The 12,396-nt window shown below is 38.5% G+C and overlaps 1 protein-coding gene across 8 annotated transcripts in view; it reads right to left on the bottom strand.

Annotated features, from left to right (window-relative positions):
- Positions 1–905: 905 nt before the first annotated feature.
- The window catches only part of SPECC1L (sperm antigen with calponin homology and coiled-coil domains 1 like), a 111,026-nt gene continuing 99,535 nt past the window's right edge, over positions 906–12,396 (bottom strand). For all 8 annotated transcript variants that reach the window (XM_077834586.1, XM_077834585.1, XM_077834592.1 and 5 more), the window contains 2 exons: positions 12,169–12,228; positions 906–8,652 (listed from right to left, as the gene is read on the bottom strand). In XM_077834586.1, the coding sequence (XP_077690712.1) occupies positions 8,563–8,652; positions 12,169–12,228 (150 nt within the window). In that variant the 3' untranslated portion in view covers positions 906–8,562. The remainder of the gene's footprint in view (positions 8,653–12,168; positions 12,229–12,396) is intronic.

The raw sequence follows: 12,396 nt of genomic DNA, 5'->3' as shown, positions 1-12,396 counted from the left end.
GCTACGTGTTCAGTTTTCGTGGCAGAGTAGCTAACATCCGTTTCTAACATACCTTATCACCAGGTTATCCAAGCACTGACCACACTTAATTAGCCCCAGACTCAACAGCATCCCTTAAAAATTTTTTTTTGCCCAACCAATTTTATAAATTTCAATCTTTAGTTATTGTAATCTTTTTGCATACAGCTGTGCAATGACACTCCTCTATAGCAAAATCTGTAAAACAATACAGTGTTTTTGTAGCCTGGTTGGTCCCAGGATATTAGAGAGACAAGGTGGAGCAGGCAATATCTTCTATTGAACCCATTTCTGTTGGTGAGACAGGCTGAAGAAGAGCTCTGTGTAAGTTCGAAAGCTTGTCTCTCTCGCCAACAGAAATGGGTCCAATAGAAGATATTACTTCACTCATCTTGTTTGTGTAAAGCACTGCTTCTTCTCCTGTGCAGCTATCCTGAGATAATCCCATCTTCACACTAATCCCCTTTAGGGAGGAGAGGATCACAGCAAAAGTAGGAATGGATAATAGCAATAGCCTATAACAAGAAAAAACAGCAATTCCCTTCTCTATCCATTGAATATTCAAGACCAGAACAATCCAATGTGAAGACAATACATCAAGTACCCACTTTTATCATAATATCTAAGGATACCCATTACTATAGTACATAAACCCGTTAGGACAGATGCTTTAAGTTGTGCTGCTAGTGCTAAAATTCTGAGAAATCCACATACAGAAATCAGGAATTAGTTACACCTCCCATGCATTACATATATGCCACACACACAACTGTAAACTACCCCTTCTAAATATTGCTCCTGAAAGTCAGTAATGGTGACGGAATGGTACGAAAAGCTAACTGGATCTGAGTTTGTAGTACGGCCCATCTCAGTCAATACAGTACACATTTTAATATCTGTAAAACTTTATTTCACAAACTTAAGAAGAAAACATGGTAACATTGGCAAATCGAAGGCATATATACTAAATACAAACGCAGAATACATTGTTTTGTATAAAGCAAATGCCCAGATCCTTAGTGGAACTTGCAAAACTTAAAAACACACTGTTCCTCCAAGGGCTTTAATTTAAAATAGGATTGCCAGCCTTGGAAGTCCCAATGATTACTGATTTTTGCCTTTCAAACTGGAACCAGGCTGCAGTCTAATTGAAACACATTTTGGATTCCTCCTCTGCTTCCAAGTCTCAGATCCAACTGGAAGGGAAGCTGAGAAAAGATACTATTTTTTCCCCACTCAGACTGTAAGGTCAAATCTGTGACACAACTATGCACTTAAAGCTCAGACATTTCTTGAAGCCTTTTCAGTTGTAACAATAGAATGTGTGGTTTAAGAAAGAAGGGAAAGTGCTTTTTGCATAGAACTAGAACTGCTACCCTCACTCAACCCAATCACTGCTAGGGTGATCTGTCATGTTTCAAATGCACACAGAAATAAATAAAACTTAGGAAGAATGTATGGAAAGGTCTTTTTAAAATCAGTTTTCTGTTTTCATGATTCTTAAAAGCTATGTAACATTCCAATTCTCTCTAGAGCAGTTATGCCAACTGATAATATTCCAAGCAGTGGTGTCATTATCAAAGTTGTGGGCCACTTTGTAAGCAAATACAATGCTTGTGATGCCAGACTGAAGGAGATGGCAATAAAGTTCTTTTATTCTTTCTCAACATGGGCTGGAGTGAGTGGGGATAGGACAAGCTTCCCACACTATTCTGCCAGTTATCTCAAACTGGAAATGAAGGTACCACTTCTAAGGGCCAGAAGATAGTTCAGTATCCATCCCTTTGGGTGGTGCCAATTAGTGTCACTCTGATTTCCTGATGTTGACACCTGCCCACTATTAACTGGATCACAGATTCATTTCATGTTGACCAAACAACCTTCAGACAGTCATTACTGGCCCACGCTGGATTTGAACTGGCAATCTAGAGGGGAAATGCTCCATATCCCAGTTAGCAGTCTCATACTTTTCATTTGTATTAACCAATAGGAAAACTAAGGCTTTTTTTGTTCAAGCAAACTTTAGCAGATGAAACATGAAAGAGGTGTAGGTTTTAAAAGCAAATCTACATTAAACTAGTAAGAATAGATTGTAACAAACTGAATATTTAATGATACACACATTTAAAAATATTTTCGAAACACTCATGAAACACTATGTAATTTTTACATGTATAAGTTACTTGGTTATGTCATCATGTATATGTCCCCCATTTCCTGAAATTCACCATAATTGTAAATACATATTTAGCTGAAAGAAGTGAAGCAGAGAGAGAGAGAGAGAGAGAGACATTTTGTGAAGTGGAGTTTTGAGCAAACGTTAACTGTTCCTTTGTTGCCAATACAGTCTATCCTTTAAAATCTTGGTTCATGACCTGTGTATAACACAGACTGTTAGGGCTCTTTTGCACCAATAACTGTTTGTTGTGCCATTCTAGCTACCAAACACACACACGAAGTGCATACGAGTAAAACTATACATATTATTCACTGGAAAGAGGAAATGCACGTAACATAACATGTTGCTTATTCACAGTGGAGTCACAGCGAGTCATTTTAAAATCTTTTCCCTCCAAGAAATCCAGTTCATATTCTAGCACTATATGCAAAATTCTCAGTTTAAAATTCAAAAGCATTAGAAAAGCACAGCGATTCTAAACCCATGACATTTCCTTTAGTTCCTATACCAAATACAAACTATTTCTTCAAAAATACTATTAAACAGAAGGATACTCCCCCGGTGAGAGCTTATATACCAAGTTTCAGCCTAGATTGAGTGATTTTGGCAACACTGCAAACCTCTGAAAATGGGGATGATTGTGGTGCCACAAAATATTCTGTAAGCGACTTGTCTATCGTTCTGCACGCAGAACTCTCACTGAAGTCGCTAGGAAATCTGCGTGCAACTCAACAGCAGATACAGCCCTGTATCAATTAGGGTCAGGAACCTCTCAAGTAAAAAATAAACCACTTTAATCTGGAGAAAAATGCAGAAGCATCCGGCTTCTGTAGCTAAGTATTATTCAAGTTTAGGTGTAGGCAAACAATTTCTTATGGAAGGAAAAGAATTACATATAATTAATTCAGAGACCAGGAGAGTAATCCTGTCAAGCTGAGACAGTTGAAGATCTTACCACTGTAAAAGCTGGCAAGCATGGAATACACAAGAAATAAGAGACCCACTTCAATATTCTGCTTAATGGCTAAGCCCTTTATACAAAATTACATATAAAAAAGATCTTTTAAACAACTTAGACACCATAATGAACTAGTCAAATGTTCCCAGACCCTAGCACGCTGACCTTTTGACAGTTACCAAATGTACTCAACGCTGACCTAGTTATTACAGAAATTAAGAGCAGACAGAGCTGAACAAATTCTTAGAACTGTCCAGTAAACCCAACTGAACTCCAACAACAGATTTTATTTTAAATTAAACACTGCAGTTCACAACCCGTTCTACTGCAGCAAGCAACTCATTCTTTGAGCATAGGAACTCTCCCTGAGAAACGAGCAGAAAAACTACTCTAGGGGCACAGTCAGTATTAAATCCACATTTTTAGTTGGGGCCATTAAATTAGAAATGTCTAACACTATTTTCATTTACTGGAGAGTTAAGGATTTTAATGCAAAAGCACCAGACAAGCATTACAGTGAGATGTAAGCTCTATGTACGACATTTCTTGATGTGAGGGGGAAATAGGTGTCAACTGAAGAGCTGAAATGATCTGACTTATATTTGGCCAATCAACGTATACAGGCAAGTGGAAGCACAATGAACGGTGTCAACTCTGGGGCACAGACATGACAATGACTTTAAAATGCAGGGTGGTGTCCACTTTCACAGGGATTCATGCCTTGGCCATTCTGCTCAGGCAAGGCACTGTAGCAGTAGCCAACAATGTGGTTTGGAGGGACATGAAATAAAAATAAGAGTCAAAGGTAAAAATCATTGATCACGTCAAGTCCGGAAGATCATAAAAACTTGGGGACAAGCAATTTGTGCAGATATGACGACGATAATGCCCTTTTCCACAGGTAGCCTTCTTGGGGCTGTGTCTTGAATCAGGGCAGAAAAGGACTACGGTTTTGACATTCTTGGAGCAAGCTGTGAAAGGGATGTCAGCTTGTCAATGGACAGGCAAGTAGGGCTCTTAAGACAACCATGAGTAGAACACAGCTGGTAAAACAAAATCTTGAAAAAGCATACGCTCCTATTTGTTAATTTAAAACAGAGTTATGGGCCAAAAATTTCATACCTTTGTCAGAATTGCACAGAAACTAGAGATGCAAGAATAAAATATTCTGTTCTACCTTTCATACGAACAACAAAACTGCTGTCACTACCAGGTTCTTTATTACCTGGAATGGTTGATAACATCAGAGGTAGAATGGGTGGTGGGGCGGGGGCAGATGAGATTTGATGTTGAGGTCATTGACAGGGAACAAATATGAAACACCATAGAGATTTTGCTGTCACTTTGACAACTCCTGAGGCACATCTTTATAACGATTTTACCACAGTTTTGCGCGCATCATCATATTAGATTTAGTGGGCAAAATTCTGCTCTGTTCATACGTGTAAAACAGGAGTAACTCCTGAAGTCAGTGGTGTTCATATGGATTTACACCAGTGTAACAGCTGAATTTGGTTTCATCGCCCTGGCAAAGTTGGAGACCTCTCAAGGCAGACTGGTTGACTTTTCAAGAGCACAGAAAGGTAGGGACAACATATTATTAAACTGGAGACATCTATCACTCTCTGATAAATGCAATTTATAATTGGCAGAAACAATGTTTAATATAAATAAGGCAAAGAGTGACATTTTATTCTTTAACCAGGATATCATGTAATTATTAATACAACATTCTGGGTTGCCTCTCCATGGCTGCAGTTTCAATTAGAGGCTTTTGCTTAGAATTTCTAGCAGGTATTGCTGTAGTGAAAGGTCATTATGAGGTCCATTGAGTTACATGGCTAAAACTAACGGATAAGTGTTTTCAGTTAAACATACGAAATACCTGAAAACCCAATCTCATCGATTCCAAAGGTTCACATCACCTTTTTATTGTTACTCTGGACATCAAAGAACTCTGGAGACCGTCTGTCTGAATATTAAAAAATAAGTTATTCCTCCTTTGATGCTAACTGAAGGTAAAGAAAAAGCTTCAACTGTTCATTCAGTTCCCCGCTGATGTACCATGAATATTAAACAAATCTGACACACACCTGACTGGATACTGACATCTTTACATTCAATGGAATGTGTTTCACTTAACATTATCCAGACAGCAACAGAGCCAAAACTGCATAAAGACGTCCAAGCTGTTTTGGTTATGTGCACCTCTTACAGAGATGGACATGAATAACACAGACTACTAAAACACAGGCATTTGCAAGGCACATACTAAAATGCAATAAAAATAAATCTACCATATATTGTTTGGCATTTTAAGTACATTAAACAGAACAAAAATATCAAGTCAAACAGCACAAAGCTTGCACTCTACAATGTGTAACCGAACTGGCCCTTTCGGGGTGAAGTATGAGTTGGAACCATACTGAAGAGCATTATTTCTATCCAGAAAGGTTACATAAGTCATTCTTCCAATTAGCAAAAGGAGAGATTCGTTGTTTCCGCCTTTCTGAACATTCTGTTACTGTGTACCAGGGTTCAGTTTGTTTTATTTCTTCCATCCCTTTCTTGAATATCCTTTCATTGGGTCAGAAGCACAGTATTCTATTTGTAAAGGCTCAGATGTGTGTCTCGGAAATTTCTTTATGGAGCCACATGCCTCTTTCCAGATGTAACTCCAATACCTGTGTACCATCAACACCAAGTATAACTTCAGATCAAACAAACAAACAAACAAAAAAAAAGAAACCCAAAACCAACCCCCAAACAAACAAAAACAAAACCCACCAAAACAGACAGATCGCGCCAAGAAGCAATCTGTAGATTTCTTCATTTCTAATGAAGGTCTATGTTTATTATTTTAAAACTTCCATCTCTGCAGATTCTTAATGCTTCTATCATATTGCCTAACTGGATATAGTTGAAAAACTGGAATTCCCTTTTTATGGATGTTTACATGATCAATACTATTACAATTAACAACAGAGATTTCCAGGCAAGTAAAGTTCAGACACCACTTTGCAGAAAAATAGCTAAAATTAGCCCTTGGCTCAAACTATGTTAAAGAAATAGGTTACTAGTGAATTTAGAGTGAGGAGTGCTATCTTTTTAATTAGAATTTTTTTTCAATCTTAATGTAATAAATAAAATGATGCAACTGTAAATAGACAACTTAAATTCATAAGGAAAAGAAAACAGCCTCCCGTAACATAAAAGTGCAGAAATGGGATTTCAGCAGTTTGTGAAAGCGATAGTGTACATTTCCCACTTCTTTCTATTCAACTCTTATGAAGATATTTTTATTTGAAGTCTCTTCTGCAACCGTTTTCTCTTGGTTGCCGAGGATCTTCAAGCCTGTTTACTCACAGCCTGAGAATTTTTAGCTACTTGCCTAACATTAGCCTCCCAATCTGAGAGGAAGTAGTCACCAGAAACAGCTTCTCTGGAAACTTCTCCAAGTGTCCTCTCTTTGGACTAAATGGTTATTTACCAGACATTTAATAAACCCTTCCCCCATCACTAAAGACATTTGTTTTATTCCTTCCACTACAGACACTGATCAGAATTTAAGAGTTAGTTGAGCTTTATAATATAGGAGTTAAGAGGTGTGAGGTCTGTTTAAATGCCAGAGGCATGCTGAAATGCCCCCTCTTCAGACTGGTTACATTCTTCAGGGCTCTAGCTATTCTGACTGGCTATATAGTTTTAATTTGAATCAGTGTTTTTTCCATTCCTGATAGCACTAATAGTTGCCAAGCACATTTGCATTCACTGAGTTGTTAACATCTATTCATTCAAACTGTCCATAAGAGTTATAGGCACACAATAGGAATAACAGAATCATTGTTTCTAACAGGGCTGTTGGTAGATTAAGTGTATTTATAAAGGTGGTCATCAAATGAAAGCTTCAGCTCAACATTAGAGAGAGGCTCTTTCCTGTGGCTTAACTGTTGCTATCTATGTAGGGAAGTAAGAGGCAGGAACACAATGGTAGGGTGAAGGCCTCCTCTTGGTATGACAAGTACAGGATTACAAAAATCATTTTAACAACACACGTCAGTTTGCCACTAGAAATCCTTCTGAGTTCCTAATGTTTTGCACAGTGCCCTGGAGCTCCAGGGTCTACCAACTCAAGGATATTTAAGGCACTTGCTTGAACTCTTTTGCCTAGAGAGTTTTGCCACATGAACGGAGGTGCATTTTAGGAGAATACAATCTGAGCAGACCAAAGCTTTTCATTCTTTCCTCAGGAGCATTAGTCTTTGTGATACAATATTCCAGATTGGAACAGGATTACATAAAAATTAATTCCACTACAGTTCTCTTCATAGCATGTTTTGCTTTCTTTTAGTTAGACCAGTATCTGCAAGATCCAAAGAAAAGTGTACATGGAACACTGCAAAGCTGGACATCCCATTACTGACAATTATCTTCTCTGTAGAGGGAGAAATCCCACTGGCATAATTCCACCATTGAAATCAGAGACACTGTATGCTTGTATTGCTGGAAAGGAAAGATCGGCATTTCTATGTGTGCTATGCAGGCAAAGGAAGAAGGGGATAGAGACAAGTTCTACGAGGATAAATTCTTGATTAATCTCATTAGTTATAATGGAAGCACAGAAAATTATATGAAATATAACTCCTTGTAAATACAGTATACTCTTCAAGCCAGGAATTGTATGTGCTAGTCCTTATAATCCATTAGATAAAGTTGGAAGCCACGTTACTGTGTGACAGAGGTAGGCTTAAACAGAGCTTTACACTGAAGAGTTCTTCTGCGCCAGATTTGTCCAGGTGTAGAGAGCACTTTTCGTCAAGTAAGCCTGACAGAATAAAAGCTCCTTTCCCTTGAATATTGTGCACATTAGAGGAGGAAAAATAATGAAGACAGTAACTTCAGTTACTATTAAGATTTTTACTGTATTGGGGTGCAGTGTATATAAGGGTAGAATATTCACCCAGACACTGTGGTTTCTGATAGTAGAGAAAATTGATTATGATGCTGTTTCATCCTTTTCCTTCTCATAGTTCTAGCTGTACATTCAATCCTGTATATGCTACAGCATTATACACCTCAGTCTCTCTTATGGAAATACGAAAACTTCAAGAAGTCTGGATGTAAAGGAAGTTCCTAGAAGGCCAGTTTTATTAGGCTACATAATTAATTTGGATAACTCAATACCATGGGATATGCCTAGTACACTGGTAACAAGTTCTTGCTTCTAACCTGTGTTACAAGGTTTGTTGGCTGAAGCAGTTTGAGACAATCCATGATAGCATCACTGAAGGTTGGGGGACATGAATGTTGCCAGATTTTAATGAATCTGGGATTAGCATTTCAGTCATGTTTCTGTCTGGCAGATAGTGATGATTCCACCCTGCAAATCTTTTGGATTAACAAGGTTTCAGGTTTCAAAGTATTTGTAAATTGCTGTAACATACAGCATGACATTCTGCCAGTCTGGACGCTCAGTTCGCACCATTTCATTGATGTCCTGTCACAAAAAGAAGATCAAAATTATTAATTACCACCTTGCAAGTTCATGTCAAAGCAGTGCTCATCAAAGCTGTAAAGCTCCCACTCTGAGAAAAGCTTAGGGAAAGATCTCCGTTTTGCTCAGCATGTCATTTGCAAAGTTCAGATGGTGAAAGGTACTTCACGACTTAAAAGTTTAAAACAGTTATTTCTGCGCCATCTGCAAAGGGCTACCATCTCATTGAAAAGCAACATTAACTTTGTGACCTGCAGTTCATGAATCCAATATCAGAGTATACCTCAGGTTTCTTCTCATTTAATACTGCTAACAATAAAAACAGTCCAGTTTTGAAACACTAGAACCCCAATGCTGCAGTTAATGGCACGCATGCAGGTATCTGCAACCGCACATGCACTTTCAATAGCAGGATCAAGGTCTAGCTTTGTAACAAATGTCCTGGCACAAACTTGCTCTCTAACGGTCAACCTTTTTACTTGGCACTGTCAAGCGTCACTTTACAACGGTATAGTGCAGTGGCGGGTAATCTGCGGCCTGCATGCAGCCTGTCAGGTTGCCCACCACTGGTATAGTGATTTCCAAGGTAGATGTTTAACTAGGAAAAATGAGCATTACCAAATCTAGTAAAATATGTAATCTGAAGGAGAGGCAAAACGTGAGGAGTTAATTCCTACCTCACAAAGCTATGAACTGATCTCAAACTATTCTAATTATTTATATTGCACCATAAGTGCGTAAACGGATTTACAAACAAGTAAGATGGATATATCTTGCTCCACAATCTACGCATAGAACCTGTACGCAAAGGAAGGGATTTTTAATAGAGTTCAAACAGAAATAGCAATTATTGTGTTAGAGTTCACTTTATGAAAGGAGCTGTGAGTAGGCAAAACAAGGAACAACTGAAATAATTTTCCCTAATGTTACCCTCATTAACATTTGTAGACACAATGACCATTTGCCACACAAAACACACAGTGTAGCTGCATATACTGCTAACAAACTTTCCCTTTGAAAGATACAATTTCCTCTTATAAAATTTAATTCAGCTTGGATGTACCTGAGCCTATGGAAGTGTCTGCATGTGTAGGGATTACATTTTAAGATAGTTTTTGGTCAGCCAGTTCCAGGTATCTTGTAAAGTACACTTTCTAGTACCGTTATGTACTGTAATGTCAAGGGAGAGGAAACTGCCTGTGACACTCTGTACCTCAGGGGGACACCCTACACTCCCATGTTCATCTTTATAAAATGATTGTGTGGTATCCAATGCAAAGTTGGTTATGTTGGGTGTCTTCGGAAGGCTCATGATGCACTGAGCATGGCTGTTATAGTGATGTTATAATAATTGTTACAGTAATGTTATAGTAAAGTTATACATTATATTTTGATGTATATAGTTATGAGGCTGAAAATGTATCCTCATGGCTTAAAGCAAGCCCGTGCAAAAACACTCCAAGAACAGAGAGGTAGTTCACACCTCAGCAGGGCATGGATGGGACAAACCCAGCCCAGCCTCACAGGAACAATGGACACTGGCTTAGGCAGCAACAAAAGAATCTGTTAGACCCTGGAGGGAGTCACCCCCTTCCTTTGGGCAGTTTGGGACTGCAATGAGGTAATGCTCACCTGACCCTGAAATGGGGGGGCGAGGAGGGCGGCAAAGCCCAGAGGGAAGAAAGGACATGATAAAAGGGAGAGACATTTTGCCATGCTCTCTCTGTCACACCTACATCTACAGACACCACCAAGCGACTGAAACACTGAACAAAGGGGAGAGCTTGGCTGAAGGGCAACCAGCCAGCAGTGAGAAGCATATAAGTTGTTAAGGACATTGAAGGTATTAAGATCAGCTTAGAATGCATTTTGCTTTTATTTCATTTGACCAAATCTGACTTGTTATGCTTTGACTTATAATCACTTAAGATCTATCTTTATAGTTAATAAATTTGTTTGTTTATTCTATCTGAAGCAGTGTGTTTGGTTTGAAGTGTGTCAGAGGCTCCCCTTGGGATAACAAGCCTGGTACATATCAATTTCTTTGTTAAATTGATGAACTTATATAAGCTTGCAGCATCCAGTGGGCATAACTGGACACTGTAAGACGGAGGTTCCTATGGTTGTTTCTGGGACCGGACATATTGGCTAGTGTCATTAGCTTGCAAGTAGCAGGGAGCAGCTTACATGCCAGAGGCTGTGCAGGGGGTTCTCGAACAGGGGATCTCACAGCAGATCAGGGTAAGGCTGGCTCCCAGAGTCAAGGACTGGAGTGGCCTAGCAGATCACTGGTCCAGACAACACCAGAGGGGAACATCACAGTGCCACTTTACTGTAGCTAACTGCATGCTGGCATTTCTACAGCTGCTCTCAGTAGTCTATTTTTATATCTGCATTTGGTAAAAATCTTCACATTTCAAAATCACTAACTTCTGAGGTATTTAAAAATACTCAGTAGTTGCATCTCCATTGTGAACAAATACAATGGCTGGTCAGAGGTTTTGATAAGGATCAAGGAAAGTGCTATTTTTAAATGTCTGACTATATAGCATTGTGAATCGCTAACTCAATGGCAGCTTTGCTAGAATCCCAGTTACACAAGTCCTAATGAGTTATTTAAATTCTTTTTCTGGTCCTGGCAATTCTAGCTGAATTCCTGGAGACATCTACCAGGGCTTGGGTTTCTTCCAATTCAATGGCTTCAGAAAAGTCTTCCTCTTCTGATAATTATTTTCATAATGACAATTAGTAATTCTTTTCAACTCTGCTCAGGAATTTCTTCTTGTAGGAATTACAAAGCCTCTTAACTATTGTTAGAGAAACACTTTCACAGTTAAAAAATTAATTCATTACAGACCTAGTATCAAATTTTCTATTAATGTTGCCAATGCTTGATTATGAAGACAAAGAAAGCCCCTCTATACAACAATAGTTTGGACCATTTGCTGGTCTAACAGATGGACCACAGAAATCATGACCTTCCTACTTTATTGAAAAAACCAACTTTCAAGGGTTTGATTTGCACCTTCAGAATTCTACTAAATTCAAACAATTTGAAATGTAAACCCAAATCTAGAATGTACGTTGTACCCACAGTTCCTTAAGCCACCAGCACAGACACATACCAGGCTGTGTAAGAAGCCTAGTATGTCTGCCCTGCAGACTTCCCAGGCCAGAGTATCTGTGAGCAGTTCACCTGTACTCTATTTTAGCTTGGCTGTATTGTTTTGAATATTAATGGTTTCTTTATATGCTACAGTTTGTCACAAGACAAAATACCTGCCCTGTCAAGGAAGAAGCCAACAGAAAAATTCAGGAGAACAGTAATGTCTACATGGAAAAAGCAGGCTTCATACAAAATATACAACCATTTTACAAATCACTCTGGGGCAAATTAACTGTCCTCATTATATTGCTTCAGGCCCAAAACACAGTAATCTTTCTGTCACAGAGCTTCATTGTGCAAGGTATAAAAGACATTTAATAAACAGGACATTATCCATTTAACTTAACACTTACCAGAGTGGATTTGATGCCAACACTTTCAGCTGCCTGAAAGGCCAGAGTGAAGTTTCTTCTCTGTAAATGTAATGCAACATTTATATGAAAACAGAAGGGAAACTACTTAAAATTTAACGGACTTGCTGCTTGAAAACATTTCTAATAAAACCCTGTATTGACTTCAGCTAGAGTTTAAAACGAAATCACATTTATAAAGATAGATTTCAGAGTAGCAGCCATGTTAGT

Source organism: Eretmochelys imbricata, chromosome 15 (assembly GCF_965152235.1).
Source record: "Eretmochelys imbricata isolate rEreImb1 chromosome 15, rEreImb1.hap1, whole genome shotgun sequence".
Classification (NCBI taxonomy): Eukaryota; Metazoa; Chordata; order Testudines; family Cheloniidae; genus Eretmochelys; species Eretmochelys imbricata.
The sequence above is the reverse complement of the archived record's forward strand: the minus strand, read 5'-3'. Positions and strand labels throughout refer to the sequence as shown.